This window comes from Hippopotamus amphibius, chromosome 11 (assembly GCF_030028045.1).
Source record: "Hippopotamus amphibius kiboko isolate mHipAmp2 chromosome 11, mHipAmp2.hap2, whole genome shotgun sequence".
Lineage (NCBI taxonomy): Eukaryota > Metazoa > Chordata > Mammalia > Artiodactyla > Hippopotamidae > Hippopotamus > Hippopotamus amphibius.
The window spans coordinates 38,078,392-38,100,487 of NC_080196.1; the positions used below are offsets into that span (position 1 = coordinate 38,078,392).

The following is a 22,096-nucleotide window of genomic DNA, read 5'->3' on the forward strand; positions in this document are numbered from 1 at the left end:
TCACTATTTCACATTGTCCTAACCACAGACTTGCTTGCGGAAGTGGGTGAGGAAAAAAAATGGAGTTTTGCCCCCATATTGTGGAAGCAATATGGTAGAAAGAATTTCAGATTGAATTTGTAAAACAAATATAGCGGGATCATCTGTTGGTCTTCAACTCTGAAAGCATAGGTCCAGCAAGCGGCAAGCTGTGCCTCTATATTGTTTTGTGTGATACACATTTATTGCACAGTGCTAATATACAGCTATCCACAACTTCCAAGTTTGCCTACTCTCTTATGAGCACCTACCTTGGGGGTTAAAGAAACCAGTCATCCAAAACACATTGGGCCTCCCTTCAAATATCCAGGTGGAAAACTGAGCATTTCTTTCCAACAATTCAGTAAACCAGAAGCCCAGTGTGGATGAATCCCAGGACACTCTTTTCCAGATCTGAGGTATACGAGCATCATACATGTTATCCAGAGCATCTCTCAAGTTCTGGAAAAAAGATAAAGTTAAAATCTGAGAATAAGAAAAATCAACAAAAGAGGGAAACAGCTATTGGGATAATAACAGCTCACCTCACTCATAATGATCGTTCCTTCAATGGCCAATTTTAGATCACTCAGGCTACTGTGAAGTATTGAGATGACTTTTTGCATTCTGTCAATTTCTTGTCTAAGAAATATGTTCATTGAATTAAGATGTCCCATCTTCATCAAACGAGCTTTCACCTAACACAAAGCATACAATACAATAACGGAGATTTAAAAAAATTCATCTGCCACTTCTTTTCTAATGACCTCTCCTTTCTCTGTTCTTTTTCTTCCCCTGGATGTATCTCTACAAGCCCAAATGAACTGTAAAATATTTCTTGCAGAACCAAATCTGCCATTAAATTCCCCATTTTCTGGGCTTCAAAAACTACTGTTCAACTAAAATGATTTTTATTTCTAACTGATTGTACTTAGTTGATAATTGGAAATGTACTTTGAAAACCTGAAATAAAATTGTACTTTTTTTCCCCCTTCAAATGATTAAGTACTGTGTCGGTTAAATATTCTTTTGCAATCTAACCTTTATAAGAGCACAGTTTGGAATACTTTTTTCCATAGCACTTGCAGAATCGTTATTAGAAATGTCACAGAAAGTTAATACAGCCAAAATCTTTACAGAACAGTTGCCAATAAATATGATTGGCTGCAGTTTCCTAAGATCATTGTTGCCCTGGCTAGGGCGACCAAAGAGAGCCTTTCCTAATCTAATCAATGAAAATATTTGACTTCGTGGGAGGGCCATTAAGCACCTGTCATTTGTTCCTTCTGGTGTATAATTTATTGGCCATTTTGAAGAGATCAATATAAAAGCATCTGGTTGTGGGAACAATAAAATATAACAGTTATTGAGAAATAAGCCTATATATATATATATACACACACACACACACATATACACATATATATATACACACACACTTCAATTCAGGGACATATGCCCAAGAAAAGATTGACTACGAATACTGGCAAGAACTCATAAAGAGATCTGAACTTTCTACCGGCCACAACTGAAGATATGCCAGAATAGGAGGGGTAAGGATAGATACATGGAGTGGGAAAAAATTTGGAGTGAGGTACCAGTCTACAGAATCACCAGAAAGCCAGTAAACTGCAGCATTCTCTGCTAGAGATGCCCACTGCCTCCTCTTGAGTCATGGAACATGGGCTTCAGGCTTATCTGGGCCATCCTCCTCGTTTTACAGAACGGGTTTTCTGGCATGGTGCTGATGTTTCCTACTTGGCAACAGACACCTCTGTTTAACTGCAGCTGGACCACTTCTAGTGTGTGAGGGATGAGAGGGAAGCAGTGATGTAAAACTGAACACCTGGATGGGACTACCTGCACAGGTAGAGCAAATGATCTAAAAATCCCAGTCAAACATGCCAGTGGAAGCCCCTAACCCAGTTTGCCACACCAACCTTCAGGTTAATTAACAAGCAAACATCTGGGAGGTTCAAGAGGTAGAAAATTATTGCCATCTAAACCGGGGAGTGAATTCATGTGAATGGCCTGCCTTACTATTACCTGGCTGAAAGGACTGAAAGAATGAAAAGTATGGAGGGCAAAAGACTGAAAAAAAGGGCTAAATTTAAATAATGGACAAAGCAGGCTTGGGTAAGAGAGTTGGGGAGAGATTCCCAGCCCAGAGGGTTAAGATATGTGGAGACTCAAAGACAGAGGAAGCTAAAGATGGGAAAAGGGTACAGGAAAGGCAATTGAGAGAGAAAGTGGAGTAGAAAAGAAAAGTGTGGATTGTAATTTTGCAAGATGCTCGAGCAAGGGTGATAAAGAGAAGATCAAAAGGTAAAAAAGAAGGATTGAGCAGAGAGAGGAAGGGACTGAAACATACTGTCCCAGGATGGTGCTCAGCCTTGTGGAACCCAAAGACAGCCCTGTGTGCCAGGGGGAAAGGGTATCTTACCTCGTGTGGAATGTAATCAGGAGGCAGCTTGCTCAGCATATCTTCAGATAACCTGTAAACTATGGCTTCCCGGGTCTCTCCCATGCCGCCTCCACTCTCTTTGGGTTGAATGTTGGTAATTGTTTCAAGAACAGCAGAAGCAGTGTTACTCTGATACCTGACAAAAAGAACTGAACTGTTCAGAATATAACACGGAAATGTACCTTCAGAGATAATTATCAATACAAAATGAAATTATGAATAACTTAAATCAAATCCAGCCAAAAAAAAGGGGGGAAAAGGAAAACTTTACCATCAACCTACAGGAATGAAAAAACTAGAGATCCACTCTACTTCGTTCTATTAGGACATCAAGAACAACACTGAAATGAAACCTCTCCATCTTCAGGGAAAGAGATTCCACAAATGTCCTTAATAATCCAAAGCAGTGCTAGCCAATCTTGCTTGTAGCTAACCTCACGCTGGACAAGGAGCCTGCCTTCTTTTATTTTCCCCTGCTCATGGACTGGTCCTAAGAATCTGCCACTATGTGACAATTTGTTAGCTTCAAGAGCACTTCTCATATTTGTTCACTGAATTATAAATTATTAAAATTTCCTTGGTCTTTTCTGTTTTGTTTGCTTACTTCCCCACTTGCTTTATGATTTCCAAAGTGTTCTATTGGCACCACTTGCCTAAATGCAGCTACCAATCTTTAAAATTCATATATTCAGTAAAGATTTACAACGCACCAGGCACTGAGCTAGGTGTTAGGATGTCCCTTTCTCTATAATACCGTTGTAATAAGTGCTATGGAAAAGAAGAATGGGATGCTTTAAAATAGTATAGTCTGTCTCTCTCTCATTCTCACTCTCTAGCTCTTTTTTTGAATTGACCAGATGCTCTGAGGTGTACAAACTTAGCTTTTGTCCCAAAGTTGCTGGGTTGACCAGCAGTCTGAACACACAGATATGGGGTATGTGTGTGTGTGTGTGTGGCAATTTACTCTAGATGATCGAGGAAGTTCTCTCTTAAAATGTCATATGTAAGCTGAGATCTGATGAATAAGCAGGTCAGCCAGGCAAAATAGAGTGGAAGTGGGAGGCAAGAGAGGACGTTCAGATAAGAGGTAAAGCCTGGAGGTGAGAAGGACTTCACTGCATTTGAGTTAATAGAGACAAGGCCAGAGAGGCTGGAGCCAGTGACCTAGAGGAAGAGATGAGGATGGAGATGAGGCCAGGGCCAGACCATGCAGGGTCACGTGGGCTGCCTTAGGCAACCAGAGAAGACTTCCCAAGCAGGGGTGCAGCATGACCAGATTTAAATTTTTCTGTCTTTCTTGAACTCCTAATTTACCATCTATAAACATCTCACAATTAAACTGTTTTGAGTTACTGTTTTGTTTTGTTTATAAATTTTGTCTCTTGTCCAGATATAAACCACATTTACATTTAGTGGTTTGTTTTTCTATTTCATTTCCTTGGACATAAAATATACCTTTGTAATATGGCTATATGTATAAAAAATTTAATGTGCATACCTTTTATCTAGCAATTCTACATCTAATAATTCATCCTAAAGAGAAAATCAGACATTTTAATTTTTGACAGTACAGTGCAATTGTTACCCTGAACAATTCTCCTGAAAATAGCTAAAAATGCTCGATAAGATATGAAAAACATTACTGAATGTGCAAGAAACTAAGAAATCCTCAGGGTCAAACAAAATATAGAATGAAAGCTGGAACCCAGAAAAAGAAGCCAGATTTTACCTTGGGGGCATCAACGAAGCCCTGGGGTTCTTAAGTGTCTATTGGGATGGTGCAGTGAGAGAAGAAGTAAGCCCTGTGCCCAAGGAAGAAAATCTAAAAGGAAACTCCTACATTAATCTGGGACTTCACAGGGCTAATCACTCAGTATAAGGGTCAACTAGAAATAATCCCCCTGTCAGAAGGGGATGGTAGGTAAATTGTTCTACCTAGCTTGGTGGGAAAAAAAAAAAAAACTTTCCTAAGAATTCTTAATTTGTGATATTAATTAACATTCATTCATGTTACTTGTGTGATTTGAAAAACCTCATACCAGAAATTTATTTTAAGGTGGTCCCAGGAAGTCTCAGGCGGCACCTGGCGGAAGTGAACATAAATATTTCCTAAAACAATATACCTTTGACCCAAGTCTCAAAGAATACAACAGTTGATTTCCAATAAACATGAGCTCACAGTCAGAAGTTAAAAAACTCATGGAGAAACAGGCACTGTGAGCAAGAGCCAACTAAACAAAAGGAAGCAGAACCAGACCTGCAAAGACTTCACATAGTGAATTTTCGGATACACATTATGTTTTTACTATATTGAAGAATAAAAAGGTGATTGGAAATACAAGTATCAAACAGGAAACTATAAATATGAATAGCATATCTGAAAAAGAGCCAACTAGAACTTATGAAAGTTTTAAAAATTAAAAATTAAAACCTGCATTAGTTTTTTTTTATTGCTGCTGTAACGAATTACCACAAAACAAGTGGCTTAAAACAACATAAATGTATTATTTCACAGTTTTGTAGTTAATAAGTCTGATACAGGTCTCACTGGGCTAAAATCAAGGTGAACAAGTTGGGTTCCTGTCTGCAAGCTGTTGGGAAAGATCCAATTCCTTGCTCATCTGAGTCGTTGACAGAATTCACTTTCTTGCAGTTGTAGGACAACGGTACCCAATTCCTTGCTGGCTGTCAGGTGAGGACCCTTCCTAGCTTCTAGGGTCCATCTGCATTCCTTGGTTCATGGGCCCCTTCTCACATTTAATTAATTAATTAATTAATTTAGTTATTATTTTTTATGGCTGCACCAAGCAGCAAGTGAGATCTTAGCTCCCCTACTAGGGATAGAACCTGCACTCCCTGCATTGGAAGCATGGAGTCTTAACCACAGAACCACCAGGGAAGTCCCCCTTTCTACATTTTAAAAGCCAGCAATAGCAGGTTAAGTCCCTCTCTTTGAATCTTTCCTCCTTGTACCATTTCATCTCCCCTCCTTCCACTAAGAGCTCGTGTGGTTAAATTGGGCCCACTTGGATAACTTAGGATAACATCCCCATCTCAAGGTCCTTAACCTTAATAACATCTGTAAAGTCCTATCTGTCATATAAGATAACATATCTGAGGATTAGGATGTGGACATCTTTGGGGAGGTGTCTACCTAGTAGCAGTTAATGATGGCTTAAACAGCAGATTAGACATAGCCAAAGAAGTCATTAGAAAACTGGAAAATAGATCTGAAGACACTATCTAGAATGCTGCAGGGGAGAAAATAAATGGGAAATATAAAGAAGAGGTTAAGAGTCATGTAGTCTAAAGTGGTAAGCTCTAACATACATCTCAAAAACATTTCAGAAAGTTAGAAGAGGGAGAACAAAAAAGAGGTAATAACTGAAAAAAATAATGACTGAAAACTGATGAAAGATTTGAATCCTCAAGTTCAGGAAACAATGCATACTAAATAGGAAAAACAAACAAATAAGTAAATAGAAATCCATATGTAGACATATCACCATGAAACTGTTGAACATCAAAAACAAAGACAGTATCTTAAAAACAGTCAAAGAGAAAAACAAATTATCTAGAAGAAAATGACAATTATACAGACAACCAACTCCTCAACAGCAGCAATGAAAGCCAGAAGAAAACAGAATAGCATATTTTGTGTGCTAGGATGAGATAACTGTAAATCTAGAATTGTATACCAAACAAAATTATCTTTCATGAATTAGGGCAAGGCTAAAGATTTGAATAGACATTTCACCAAATAAGGTAGCTATACTTATGGCCAATTGTATATGAAAAGATGCTCAACCTTATTATTTACTAGGAAAATGCAAACTAAAACCACTATGAGATACCACTTCACATTTACAAGAACGGTTATAATAAAAAAACCAGATAATAACAAGTGTTGACAAGGATGTGGAGAAACCTAAGCCCTCCTACATTGCTGGAGGGTGCTGTAAAATGGTGCAGGCTCTTTGGAAAACAATTTAGCACTTTCCTAAAATGTTAGGGATAGATTAACCATATGACCCAATAATTACATTCCTAGTTATCTATTCAAGAGAAATGAAAAGACATGTCCACACAGAGACTTGTCTGTGAATGTTCTAATAGCATTATTCATAGTAGCCCCAAAGTGGAAACTACCCAAGTATCCATTAACTGGTGAATGGATAAACAAAATATGTTATATTCATATATTGGAATATTATCCAATAATCAAAAGCAATGAAATACTGACACATGCTGCAATATGGATGAACTTCAAAAACATTATGCTAAGTTATAGAATCCATACACAAAAGACCACATAGTATATGACTCAAGGTATAGGAAATGTCCAGAAAAGGCAAATCTATAGAAACAGAAAATAGATTAGTGTTGGCCTGAGGCTGGGGATGGGAGTGTGAGTTGATTACAAATGGGCTCAGGAATTCTTTGGGGGTAACAGAAATATTCTGAAATTAGAGAACTGTATGCTTAATAAAAATGAATTTATGATAGGCAAAGTATACCTCAGTAAAGCTGTTTTTGAAAAAAGGAGGGCAAAATAAGGCATTTTCAGATAAGAACAAAAGCGTTTACAATCAACAGGCCCTCAGTGAAGGAAATGCTAAAGTGTATACTTCAGAAAGGTGGATAATTATTCTGGTGGAAGATTTGAGGTGTAGAAAAGAATGGATCAACGTATGGGTAAACATTATGGGATAAAACAATAATTATATGTCTCATTGTGGGGTTAAAAAGGAAACAAGATAAAATTAAAACCCTGAAATGCCAGGAGAGGTGTAATGTAGTTAAAGTTGCCTAAGAGTTTTGAGAAGAGGGTAAAGATGTTCATTTTGGGTTTAATTAAAAGTGGATGTTAAAATTTCTAGTGGAACTAGTAAAATAACAGAAACATAGTACATAACTTCCAAACTAGCCAAGGGGGAAAATACAATGAGAAAAATTCATTTTCAGCAACAGGTCAAAAAGGAAGAAGAAGAAACAAAACACAGAAACAGCGGTTCAAAAAAGGCAAGGTTTTATATTTATTCTTTGTATTTTATATGTTATAAATGCTCTTGTATTCAACATTTAATAAATCAGTTTAAAAAATAATCAAATATACAAAGATGTATGTACAAGACTGTCCATAACAGTATTTATAATAATAAATCATGAACAAGCTCTATAAAAATCTATACATCCAGTAAAAATGGTAATGTAGCCCTTATTAATTGATAAGGTGGAGTTATTGAATTGAGATTATTCAGAGAAATAGCATGGTGCAAAATCATATGGTATGATCTAATTTTTTGTTGATAATATTGTACGTATAGTCATAGAAAAAAATCTAGAAGAGTATTTTGATTGTGGGATTTTGGTATGATGTGTTTTGGCTGTGATTATTAATTTTTCTTTCTATTTTCTGTATTATTAATTTTTCTCAATGAAAAAGTATGATTTTTATAATAAAGAGCATTAAAACCATTTTCATTTTGAAAACAAGGAAAAAAAAAAAAAAGCCCCCAGACGCAAAGCCCACCACAAGTGTCAAGAACTCAACAGAGATGAATCAGTGAGAAATGTTTTAGGTTCCTTGAAACACATCTTACAAATTCCTAGTAACATTTATGACCCACAAAAAGGCCCCCATTCTGCCTTTTCTTACAGCATATGGAATGAGAGTATTACACCTTTCTCTCTCTTCATCTCTAGGTGTGAATTAAACAAGCTTTTGCGCAAATCACCCTCCTAACAGGCAGAATCTTAGTGAGTTACAGCTAAAATTACCCAGGCTTCTTTGTTTATGAAAAAATTGCATTTTTGTGAAAAAAAGGGAATTATATTCAGCTGGCCTTTAATTTATTTAGGAAACCAGTGGAAGAATGGAGGAAATGCTTCTGTCTTCAGCATTTGTACTGACTGATTGGCAGGCAAAATCATTTTTATTGACTGATTGGCATCAGGACTCAAACCTGCATGTCCAAACAACCTCATCCTTTCCAAAAGTCCTAGCTAAGGTAACAGCAACTGCCAGCAGGATTTACCTGCTGGATTTTGAGTCAGATATGGTGATTATGAGGGTCCTATGTCAGACCAGTAAATGTCTGTAACCCAACCAGAGTTGGGCTATTAACTCCCCATGACCTTTAAACATATGAATTACACAATAAGGGCAATAAAGCAAAAGGTGATTTTTAACAAACGAAAATTGAAATCTAGAAACAATAAATGCTGGAGAGGGTGTGGAGAAAAGGGAACCCTCCTGCACTGTTGGTGGAAATGTAAAGTGATACAGCCACTATGGAAAACAGTATGGAGGTGCCTCAAAAAACTAAAAATAGAACTACCATATGACCCAGCAATTCCACTCCTGGGCATATACCATGAGAAAACCATAATCCAAAAAGAAACATGTACCACAATGTTCATTACAGCACTATTTACAATAGCCAGGACATGGAAGCAACCTAAATGCCTATCAACAGAGGAATGGATAAAGAAGATGTGGCACATATATAGAATGGAATATTACTCAGCCATAAAAAGGAATGAAATTGAGTTATTTGTAGTGAGGTGGATGGACCTAGAGACTGTCATAGAGAGTGAAGTAAGCCAGAAAGAGAAAAACAAATACCGTATGCTAACTCACATATATGGAATCTAAAAAAAATGGTACTGATGAACCCAGTGACAGGGCAAGAATAAAGATGCAGATGTAGAGAAGAGACTTGAGGACATGGGGGGGGGTGGTGGTGAAGGGAAGCTGGGATGAAGTGAGAGAGTAGCGCTGACATATATACACTACCAAATGTAAAATAGATAGCTAGTGGGAAGCTGTTGCATAGCACAGGGAGATCAACTCGATGATGGGTGATGACTTAGAGGGCTGGGACAGGGTGGCTGGGAAGGAGTCTCAGGAGGGAGGGGATGTGGGGATATATGTATAAATACAGCTGATTCACTTTGTTGTACAGCAGAAACAGGCACAACAGTGTAAAGCAATTATATTCCAAAAAAGAGCTTAAAAAAAAAACGACTGAAAATTGATTTTGTGTAATTTTACATATAACTTAAATTTTTAAATTTTGGTGAGTAACCTTTATTCAGATGTTGGGGTTTTATATCCCCAAAGACATTTGTTTTAAAAGTTGAAAAATGAACATGTCAACCACACACACAATTGAACATATGAATAGAGAGCAAAACATTCTGGTAAAATGGCACCAAAGGCACTTTGCAACCCATTCCTGAATTTTGAAGTATGGTGTCATCCCAGTTTTAAAAAGTCATACAAAGTGTAAGAAAAATACAAATAACTCTAAGGGGGGGAAATCCTATGAAAATAGCTGATGGGACAACAAAATTAAGTTGTAAAAAGTGAAGGATCCACATGATATTACATGCATTTTTTCAGAAACCTAAATTTCTATGCGATTCATAATATTCCATGATCTCATTGTAGCTTTAGATACAGTGAAGATAGACTACGTGGGTGAATTGCTGTATTAGACAAGATGTAGATGTCACTGTCACTGACATCTTACTGAGTGTCATGAAATACAACATTAAATCTCTGACTTTATCATGAACTCCACATGCCCACATTTCCATTGACTCCTAGGGCTCTTTGTTTCCTAAGTCAAACAAACCCCAAGCCCAACTCATTGTTTTAATTCTTTCTTTCCCTTCACCTGAACTGTTTCTCCCTTAACAATATTAATGTCTTCACCCATCTGCCCAACCTACAAATTCAGAGATAGCCTCCTCCTGATGTCGTATTCCCCAGTGCTTCTTGGTTTCCAAGTCCTACTTCCAAATCATTTCCAGCATCCATCTAGAAAATTCCAGCATCTTCATTCAGCCTTCAGAACGGCCCCCAAACTCTTTCACATGACACCCAAAAGCCAGTGCCTGTATTTGCATCAGCCTTGAGGTCAGGTGATGCCTCTCTTCAAGCTCCTCCGCCACCATGCTTTAGGCACATTGGACTCGGTTCCCCACACACATCATACACTTTTACATCTTCACACCCTTCCTTGGATTGTCTTTTTGTGTAGGTGCCCTAATCTATGTCTTTTTTTCTCACTGAGCTTCAGTGTTTTGTTTATTTTTAATTGTACATATTGCAGGTGTACAACTTGATGATTCAATATATATATACATCCTTCCTGCTCATTATCCTCCTCTGCCCTTGCACTCTGTCCTTCTTGCTGCCGCCTCGCCTCCACCCACCATACTGCAGTCACTTCCTCCCCACCCCTTCTCTAGCCTGAGAACTTCTGCACATCCTTTAAGGTACAACTCAGATGTGGACGGTCTCACTAGCTTACTTTGGTCCGTAAATTGGAATTTATTGCTCCTTTACCTTTGCTCTCATAGCAAAGGGTAAATACCTCCTGATTTTAGAGTTTACCACATCGCATTACATAACTATTTGTCACTCATCTAGCTTCCCTAATAAACAATGAGCTCCAAGGGCAGGGACTGTGTCTTACTGATCTTTGTATCCCCAAGCTGGCTAGAGAGTATGTTCTCAATAAATATTTCTTTATTGAATTGAAGCCAACTGGCTTGGATTTTATTAAACCTCAGATATAAAGGAAAGCAATTCTCCAATATTTAAAGGGTATGAAAATTTAATTATTTGTTCCTTCTTATGGTAAAAGTATAGTATATTATCATTACTATCCATTTCCTGGCACCTTTCCACATACAAAGGGATATATATATATATATATATATATACATACACACACACATACATACATACACTCCTCAAAACAGAAAAATCAGGTAGATATAATTTAAATACGACTATATCTAAACACAGATCTTTATTAAAGTTTAAAGAGAGGAAAAGGACAGTAAATTTCCATTCATACTAAGAAAATCCTAGATCATTCTTCCTACCTGTTCTAGCTACAAATGAAAAAGGGGAAAGACCCCATCTCTGGGATTCTCAGGAGCTCTCTTGGCTCACCTCCAGCTTGAATCCTTTCTGGAAACACGCTCTGCACCAGTGGCTGGCTGCCAATGGTGCACACCAGCGCCAACACGACCCGCTTGCTTTTGGCTGGCACTGATCATGTTCACCAGCGCTCTGGGGCGGGGGTGCTGATAGGGAAATGCTGCTGCTAGATTTCACGTAAGAAATCACTTTCCTGTGGGTGATTTTATTTTTTTATGAAGTGATCTGAAAACGGTCCTCAAGCTATGGACAGGGGGACGAAGCCCTGAAAAGCTGACCCATCTTGCGTAAGAGCTGGACAATCTCTCCAGATCGTGTCCCCGCCATACATTTTTATTAGGCACAGAATGCCAGGGCTGTACAGCTTACATTTCTTTTTTCCACAAGGTGGTTTTCTGTTTGCAAAGTTAGGAAAGGCAGAAGCCTAGTTAGCTAGCCATAATGGAGAATGGTGAATATCTCCATATGCCTCAAAGCCCAAGGGCTTTCAAGAGAACAGTCCCCATAAATGCTCTCAGATGAAGAATGGGAACTGTAACACTCCATGAGTTTTGGTCCCAAGTTTCTTCCAGAAGGAAATCTCTCTTTGGAGTAAATTTGGGAAGTGGCTCATATTGGACTTGCAGTTTTGTGGTTTTGGGGAGATGTCTAAGTCATCTCTGTTGGATGGGATAGTTGGGGTCATGAATAATAAAATGAAAAATAAAAAACAGAACAGTCTATAAAATAAACAATTAAGCATCTAATGAGATATTAGCACACTATCATATCCAAACCAGCCTAGATTTATATACCTCTTCACACATGAAATATCAGTAAGCATAAATTTTTAGATAAAAATTTGAAGCTCAAAAGTCAGCTAATACTAAAAGGAATACAATTAAATTCATCCTGCATAGAGATGAATATAAAAGTTGTAGTAAGACACTTGCTAAATTTCAGAAGGTAGAAAAATATGCATAACTGCTAATGACTAAAAGTGAAAATAAATAACTGCTTTTGACATTGAGATAGTTGAATGTGCAGAGTCCTTGGTACCTTATAAATCTAGATAATAAAATGTGAATAAACTATGCGTTTTTATGGTTCCTGTCACCAAGGTATCTAAGCTCTTGGGAGAGATTTTACTCATTTTAAAGCATTTATTCAGCTGGATTCCCCCCTTTACTTTAGGGATGCTGCATTCTTAAGTGAGGATCTATAAGGACCTGTGGCCCCCTTCCCCAAATCTCCCTCTTCTCTCAAATTTATGGATGCTAAATTCAGAGTGCAGATTCTGAGCAGCAGGGACAGGGGGTTCTCCACCACAGCCCAGTTACAGCTGGTGGGCCTGTCTGGAAGCCGGAGTGCTGTTGAATGGGGTGGACAGTCAGGAAAATCAATAAGGATTCCTCTAGCCGGGGACATCCACACAGATTTAGCCAGTGAATCTTAAAGAGGTCACCCCCTCTCTGGCTTCATTTGTGTTATCTCTGCACAAATGCACTCAAACCTCTCACCTGGACTCCAGTCCACGTGATACACTCTCTCCCCACTCAGATACATCCCACTGTCTTTCCCAACTCAACGCCCCAAATGGGACTCTGTAATTCCCCCTCAAAGGCACGCCTGTCCCCAACTCCTCCACCATCCCAGCTCCCAGGCAAAGAATAGCAGGGAATTCTTTACTTCTTTCATTTCACACAGAATTTGGAGAGTCACTTCTCCCTGGAGTGGGAAGGGTATAGTTGGGAGGAGACCAGGGGTAGGTTTTCGCTGGGAATGTTCATCCATTATTGCTTACTGCCTCCTGGTGGCCAGTGGGGGAACAGCGAGGTGTTGGAGCACAGCCCTCCAAGAAGGCAGGCTCAACTGCCAGGCAGAGGGAGGCTAGGATTACATATTTGGGAGACCAGAGGAAAGAAGAATCAAACCTAGGACAAAGCTCACTCAGAGGCTAAGAAAATGACCAAATGTGGAGCTTCTGAACAGAGCCTACTACCTGAGCAGGAACCAGAAATGGGCCAACGTCCCTGGAAAGAGGGGGACCCTTTGGAAGACCCTAGGACAGACCAAGGGGGAAGTTAAGAATGAAGAAAGATCAGAGGAGGGTCACAGTTCTTACAGGCCAGCTAGTTATTTCTAGCTGAAGTAATCCTCCGTCTGAGGCAGAGGTACAGCACTTTTTACTTGACCTCACTGGGTGTGATGAGAGAGCACAAGATCCTGACACACTACTTCGGGAAAAGACAGCCTATGGCATCTGTAGCATGCCTACCAGTGATGGCATGTAAGTCTTTGGACAGAGCTGTGAAGAGAGACTTGCCAAAAGACAAAGAAGGCTCACTGTTCCCTCTCTATCCAGCAGGCAGCAACAACAAATAGATGAAAACCACAGCAGATTCTCAGCCATTGCTCTATACTCACTAAAGCCTGTCAGTCCCTTTGTGAGACTGGTCCTGTAGCTTCCGTCTACTCTCTCCACCCCATCATCATCCCTAATCTCTGCCGGTATCAGTGCACAGCTGGGTTTATTCACAAGGTCTCCAAGATGGTCTCTTAGTCCAAACAGCCCTTAAGTATAGGGAAATGTGCTCAATTTCACTTAAAATAAAAGGAAATAAGTTAAAACTATGCCGAGCTGTCATTCCTCACTTGTTATATTGGTGAAAAATAAGCTTCACCAACACTCTGTTGATGAGACGGTGAATCATATTGTTGATTGTGTGACACTGTCCGTGTCACATTGTTGGTGCGAGTGCAAAACAGCACAGCCCTCTGTAAGGGAAATTGGAAATATTCATTAATCCTTGATCTTGCAATCCCAGTCATAGCAATTTACCCTGAAAAATACATCTCCAACAATATGAGAAACCACAAGCATGAGATTATTAGCCAAGGAATTAGTGGAGATAGCAAAATATTGGAACCAACCTACATGCCCATCCACAGGAGAGAGGATGAGTAAACGATGATACACATGAACAATGGAGGAGCATGCAGCTGTAAAACAAAAAAAATTCAGGCATACCTTGTTTCATTGTGCTTTGGTTTTATTGCACTTCAAAGATACTAAAATTTTTACCAATTGAACGTTTATGGCAGCGCTGTGTCAATCAAGTCTATTGGCACCATTTTTTCCAATAGCATTTGCTCATTTCATATCTCGGTGTCCCATTTTGATAATGCTCACATTATTTTTAACTTTATTAGTAGTATTATATTTGTTATGGTGATCTGTGATCCGTGACCTTTGATGTTACTGTTGTGACTCACTGAAGGCTCAGATGGTGGTCAGCATTTTTTGGCAATGAAGTGTTCTAAATTAAGATATGTACCTTTTTTTAGACATGATGATATGGCACACTTAATAAGCCTACAGCATAGTGTAAAAATAACTTTTATATGCACTGGGAAACTAAAAATATCACGTGGATCGCTTTATTGTGATATTCACTTTATGGTGAGCCAGCGATATCTTTGAGGTGTGCCTTTAATGAGGAAGATACCGATACACATATAGATGATTATAGGATACACTGTTAAGTGAAAACATTGAGACACAAAATTATATATACATATAGTATGGAAATTTTGTATCAGAGAGAAAGGATAATAAGAATATATGTGGTACTTATGTATGGGCAAAAAGAAACATAGGGGAGATAAACCGGAGGCTAATGCATTGGGTTGCCTGTAAAAGAAGGGGAAATGGGTTGGGACGGCGTGAGGCTTCTCCAAGAACCTTATTGTCTAGTTGTGGTTTTCGAGCCATGTTCACGGTTCACATATTTAAAGCAATCAACCAAATTTTTAAAAAAATCTAAAATGTAATACAAACAGAAACAAATGAATGTACCTATACATCAACTGATAGCATAACCTCACAGAAAAAAACAATCTGAGTAACTTTTAAACATAGTGCTCTGTACACCCTCAGTGGGATATATTCTAGGGACAAAAAGAACTGCAAAGAAATCTTGACCTCCACTTAGTACATTTGTTGTTGGTCATGGTATTGGTGGTGAAATGGAGCAGGACCCTATGGTCCTTGCCCCCCATGTCCTCAGCCTGTCTTTTGTCTGTGGAAAAACTTTAGCCAAAGAATAAGTTTAATCAGAGCAGTGAGAAAATGCAGAAACAAAGGAAAACAGCCCCAAAAGACTAAATAATAATAGTCAGTAAGCATAGTCAAGGACCTTTAGTTCCTCCTCAAGGGCTGTAGATAATATTTGGAGCAACAGCCTGTGAGCTGTCTTATAGCTACTGCAACCCCCATCAGGTGGAAGAAGTTAACTATATGGTGACCAGACTGTAGCCATGATATAAGCTGCCACAATTCCGAGAATCAGCCTCAAGGAAATGGGAACAAACCGACCCTGGAACTGAAGATTAAGTGTACCTAAAACAATCAAGATGATGCTGGTCAGACAACCGCATGGCCAGTTTCAAGATGACTAACAGAGCTGACTGTGCTGTTTTTGCATGTAGCCCCCTCCCTCCGTCTATAAAAGCTCTTGCCCACTGATTGTCAGTGGTGGGAGTCGGCCTTTGGACAGGAGTCGGCCCTCCCTACGGGTTGCCAGCATCCAGAATAAAGCAAACTTTCCTTTCCACCGACTTGCCTCTTTACTGGCTTTTGAGCGGTGAGCAGCTGGACCCCACGTTCGGTAACAGCAGGGTAATGTGGAGCAAATGAGTAAACATCCTGAAGCTGCTAGGAACCAGATTTCTCCCCGGGGGAGAAAGGAGGTCACACTATGAAATGAGGGAAGACAAGGAAGAGCCTTGAGGTGTACAATTGGTACTGGAGTTACAGTATGAGCTCATGATGTAAAAAAAAAATACGTATTTCCTAGCTCTGTCTGCTCAGAGGGTCTATAAGAACACACACACACACACACACACACACACACACACACACACACACAAATAGCTATAGATGTATAAATATACAGAGATGTAAATATAGAACAAGAAACAGCGAATGGAACAAAATGCTGACAACCAGCGAACCAGGGTAAAGGGTATACGGGTGTTCCCTGTACTTTCAACTCTTCTGAAGGTTTACAATAGTTCAAGATAAAAGTCAACGGAAAAAAAGAGTTTGCCTTTATCATTGCCTCCCATCTGGATTGCAAGTTGGTTGCCCTTCTCTGGACTTTTTCTAGCTCTGGTTTATCTCTCTTGAGAGCCGGTGACCAAAACTGCCTACAGTAACCCAGGCACAGAAACGCCATCCCTGTAAGTCAGGGAGAGATGCTTTCGACCTTGTTTCATATACTCCTTGGTAGGATCCTGTAGTACCTGTCAGGATCAGATTCTCTAGGTACCAGCTATCATGACCCCTCAGGCTCTTGCCAAGGATGGAATTAAAGTTTAGAGCCCTCACATGCGAACCACTGCAATTGCTAATTTACTAGTGTGTTAAAACTTATTGGGCATTTTTCTGCCCACTCGCGTGAACCCATTAGATCTTTCTACAGACTCTCCCCATTTACCAGGTTGGCCACAGCCTAGGAGAATTTAGTATTGCTGATGCATCCACAAATATTCCCTGAGCATCAGGCATTATTTAGCACTGGAGATACAGTAGCGAAAAAGACACATTTCAGACATAATGGAGCTTCTGTTAATGATGTAGATAGACGATAGCAAATAAATAGGGAAAGAGCTGGTGATACAATCGATAGGATAAAAGCAGGCAAGCAGGATGGAGTCTGAGGTTGGGGTTTGGGGGGTGGTTTGCAATTTTTAAATAAGACAGCCAGGGAAGGCGTCATGGAAAAGGTGACATTTAAGCAAAGACTAGAAAAGGTGAAAAGGCAAGCCACAGTGATATCTAGGGGAAGGATGTTCCAGGAAGTGCAGGTGTCCTGTGGTGGGCACCATCTGGCCTGTCTGAGTAACAGGAAGCTGGCGGAAGCTGGAGCTGAGTGGCAAGAGTAAGGGCGAGGGCAGAAGGAGACCAGGCCAAGAGGTGGGGGGCAGATGGTATTACTGGGCCTTGCAGGTCACCTGTAGGTTGTTGTCAGCTTTTGCCCTTGACATGGAGTGACCAGGAGAGAGGCTCAACACACTCTTCTCAGTTGTCACAGCTTAGAATCTGCCACAGGAGTCTTGGTTGCTCCCATTTCCTGAAACCAGCCATTCCACTGGACATAAACTTTGTGGTCTTTGGTCAGTGAACCCAAGGCATGAGCAACAAGAGAGATTCTCAGCTGGGGCTTCTTGGAGCCCTCCCTGTGGAGCTGGGTGGTCTTGTGTTCAGGTAGGGGTCTCTGGAGAGATGAGGGGTGAGATCTCATTCAAAGGTCAGGTCCAAGAAGGGGCCTAGGCCTCGGATGCATGTCATCTCTTCCCTCACTGCCTCTTACCACAGTGACCAGAGCAGGGACATCATGCTGAGCCTTTCCTCCTGGGCTCTGCATCTGTATCCTGTGCTCACTGCATCGTGCCTTCCAGGGGCAGCTATTTACAGAAGGATGCAGGTGAGCAAGTGAGGGAAGAGGAAACATCAAAGAGAGGATCAAGCAGAAATACAGGTCCTCCTGCCCCACCTCTCTCTATCCTACTGGCCCTTTTACATTCTGTTTAGGACCATTATTTGTAATAGATTTTTTTGAGGTAAAAGGCAAAGAACTGGGAGGCTACTGTCCTACCAGACCAATGGCATCAAGAACAATAACACCAACTGGTTTTGTGACACAACAGAGGAGAGGTAATCAATGCATAAATTAGAGCTTAACATTGTCATAAACTCTGGAGCAGCAGGATTTAGTGACAGGTGAGCTGGCCAAGATATGACAAAATTGTAATTGGGAGACAGGAAGTGACGCTGTTTTTCACAGTAAAATAAAAAGAAGGGAAAGGAGAGAGATTAAGAGGGGAAAATGAAATGCACAGCCTTTGCTAGGCTGGGTTACAAACAATCCCTTCAAATTAAAAAATGCCAGGAACTTACGTGATATCGGCATTAGGGTGAAGCCCAAAGACTTCGGGGTTATCTAGGGATGGCAATGATTGGATGTATTCAAAATACTGGTCCAAGGTTTTGCACACAGGGATTTTATAACCGGTATAAAAACAGAACGATGGTTCAAACATCTTCTCACTGAACCAGACCTATATGGGAGAAAAAACGAGAAATAAAATTGATGAACATCTAAATGAAAACCCCAAACTGCCACTATCAAGGAGATAGGGTCACCTTATTTCCATTTTAATCATTTTTTATATAGGGTTTGGAAGTACCTTTACAAAACCACTGATAGTATAATTAGACATAGATTAAGAAAAGAGAGAGGCCACAACATAAAAACAATGAAACCTCGTCTCTGTTTAACACCAAAGAAGATACTTTCTAAGGGTGAGGAGGAGGGAGCTAGCCTTGCAAGCCCATCCTCTGCTGAAGTAATCTGACGACCCTTGAGCTCACTTTAAAGAGGTGTGGGAACGTATTGCAGAAGCAATAACCACACACACCAGAGGGTATCTGGGCATTTTCACTGCCTCCCCTCTCCCCTAAACAGGGCTCATGCCTGGGGGCTATGCTTGTGCTCAGCGTGGCCTTGAGCACTGCGTACAGCCAGAAAAACTTCTTACAAACGTCTCCCCTCCCACCCCGAGCTGGAGCGCTCCCTCCATTAATTAAGTTATGTCCCTGAACCAAATAGATCCAACCCATCTTATTGTTCGCCTTAAGACATCTTTTTCTCATTCCACTGATTATCTGTAAGGTAACAGCGAGAGAACAAATATATACTTGGTGTGAATAGACTTATTCTGAATAGAAAAAAAAAAATGCTAAATGCTTGTGGGCCTGATTTGAGGCAATGACGTCTGTTTCTAACAGAGTGATTTTCCCAGTAAGGAGGTAAATAATGGGATGATGGGAGGAGCATAAATGCAGGCAGGATGTCCGAATCACTCAGAGGACCCCATGTGAAAAGACATGGGGATTGTGCCTTCCTTCGGTTGGTCACACTTTCTCTAGTATCTTCTCTCCATATCCTTCTTCTTCCAGCTTTTTTTAGGTGCAGTAATTGCTCAGAAATACCCTGTGTACTGGTTCTCCCTTTTTTACGCATCACAGTTCTATCCAACTCCTGTCCACAGGCATTGAGCTTAGAACAGGAACAGAGTGCAAAGATGAGACACACACAGTTCTTTCCTTCAAGAAGCTTGTGACCCAGTAGAGACATAAGCCAGTTACATAATAACCACAATACAAAGTGGGCTAAGGTAAGAGACAGGAAATAAAAATAAGCAAAGTACTAAGGAGGCTTAAAGCCAAGAAGAAAGAATAGGCAGATGGATGTCAGGTAAAGCTTTATCTAGGAGGTGATTTTGGCCTTGAAGGATAGGATTTTGACAGAGGAACTTGTGATTGAGGACACCACACATGCAAAAAAAAAAAAAACCCGATGCAACAATGTGAGGCAGGTTGCATAAATGATGAAGTCACTGTATTTACCCTAAGGTAAATATAATGTAGTGGTAAGAGATCGGACAGGAGAAGTGAAGTGAGGTCATATTATGGACGACTATGGATGTCAGGGTGAGGACTAGTGCTTAACTTAAAAAATGGGAAGCAGTTGAAAGTCATTAAAGAAAACAGTGTTGTGATTATGGTCATTATTTAGAAAGATGAGGTTTTTAGTGATGTGGATGACAGTGGTGGTAAAGGCCACAGGGTCTTCAGCATACAGACAACAAATGACCACACCGACTTCTGTGTTGCCAGGTGACATATGTGTATGAAAACAAAATGATGTTTCCTCTTGTTTTTCCACTACTTTATTTATAAAGTACAAAAGTATAAAGTATAAATCCACAAACAACTAGATTCAAAAACACAAAAGTAGTTGAGTTTCATCAAATTTGGAGGACGGTGTTGGTATAATCAAAATACAGAATTTGAAAAACATGGAATTACTCTGGGAGACTCTAGGAGGTACCCTACAAAAATAAGCAGTCATCCTCCAAAGACAATGAATAAGGTTCTACAATTATCCGTTTTAAGGGAGACACGCCATAAGATGCTGAGAACAGAGAAAACAAACAAGAGGTCAAAGATAAGCCCCAAACTGAAAGTCATAGGGACAGAGGATCCAATCTGAGGGCACTGGTTTACGACTGAAGTGATTTTCACTTAGGCAACTCTGGATAACATGGTCAGGGTAAAGTGGCAGCAGAGGACAGGCCTTTTCCTCCCTAGTCATTCCCATTCTATGTCTATTTGAAGAAATTTATTAAGCTGTTTATGTTTTTCTGTATTGGGCTATCATGTATTTTTTTTAAAGTAGGTTAAGAATTTTGTTTAACTTATCAGGCAAATACTAAGGAAAGGTCAATTCCCTTTCCTCCTCTTCCTTGACCTCTCACAGTTGACATTTCTTCTTTCTCAATACATTGAAGTACTCAGGGCCTTAACCCTAGCTGCTTCTTTTTTTTTTCTTCCCTTTCTCTTTTTTTTCCTTCATCTTTCTTCTTAGATGATGATCTCACCTAATATCTTGACTTTAAATGCCATCTATATGAGACAAATTCCAAATCTTTTTCTCCAGCCCTGAGCTCTCTCCTGAGCTCCACGCCTGTAAATCCAACTGCCTTGTTTATCTTCATCCATTCTCTTATTCAACATATATTTATTGAGCGCCTATTATGTGAGAAATTCTTTTCCAGGTGCTGGGAATTTGGCAGTGATGTAAACAGGCAAAGTGCCTGCTGCTATGGAGCTTACAGTCTTAGATAACTGCACTTGGATGTCCAGTAGGCAACTCAAAGGTTACAGCCAACAAAACTCTTTTTCCCTGCAGTTGTTTCCCTTCTATGTAAATGGTCCCATTCTCCATCTAGTTGCTTAGGTCAAAACTAGGAGTGATCCTTGGCCTCCACCCCCACCCCTGCCCAGCCCCGCCGCCTTCCTTCCCCATCAGCATTCTGCTGGTAGTATCGGTTCAATATATCCAGAATCTAACCACTTCTCACAATCTCCCCTGCCAAAACTCCAATTTTAGTGCTTTTGTATAATTATTCAAACACAAAGGTATGCTTATTAAGACATCTTTTTTTTTTTTTTGGGGGGGGGTACACCAGGTTCAATCATCTGTTTTTATACACATATCCCCGTATTCCCTCCCTTCCTTGACTCCCCCACCTCGAGTGCCCCCCACCCTCCCCGCCCCAGTCCTCTAAGGCATCTTCCATCCTCGAGTTGGACTCCCTTTGTTATACAACAACTTCCCACTGACTATTTTACAGTTGGTAGTATATATATGTCTGTGCTACTCTCTCGCTTCGTCTCAGTTTCCCCTTCACCCCCCGCCCCCTCCCATACCCCGAGTTCTCCAGTCCATTCTCTGTATCTGCATCCTTGTTCTTGTCACTGAGTTCATCAGTACCATTTTTAGATTCCGTATATGTGAGTTAGCATACAATATTTGTCCTTCTCTTTCTGACTTACTTCACTATGTATGACAGATTGTAGTTCTAGCCACCTCATGACATATAGCTCCATCTCATCCCTTTTTATAGCTGAGTAATATTCCATTGTATATATATGCCACATCTTCTGTATCCATTCATTTGTTGATGGGCATTTCGGTTGCTTCCATGTCCTGGCTATTGTAAATAGTGCTGCAATAAACATTATGGTACAAGTTTCTTTT

At 40.0% G+C, this 22,096-nt stretch overlaps 1 protein-coding gene across 1 annotated transcript in view; it reads right to left on the reverse strand.

Annotated features, from left to right (window-relative positions):
• Positions 1-22,096, reverse strand: part of DNAH8 (dynein axonemal heavy chain 8) — a 291,803-nt gene that overhangs the window by 14,598 nt on the left and 255,109 nt on the right. The window contains exons 87-90 of the mRNA XM_057698986.1: positions 18,388-18,548; positions 2,462-2,618; positions 564-716; positions 291-480 (exon numbers count right to left, since the gene is read on the reverse strand). Of these exons, the coding sequence (XP_057554969.1) occupies positions 291-480; positions 564-716; positions 2,462-2,618; positions 18,388-18,548 (661 nt within the window). The remainder of the gene's footprint in view (positions 1-290; positions 481-563; positions 717-2,461; positions 2,619-18,387; positions 18,549-22,096) is intronic.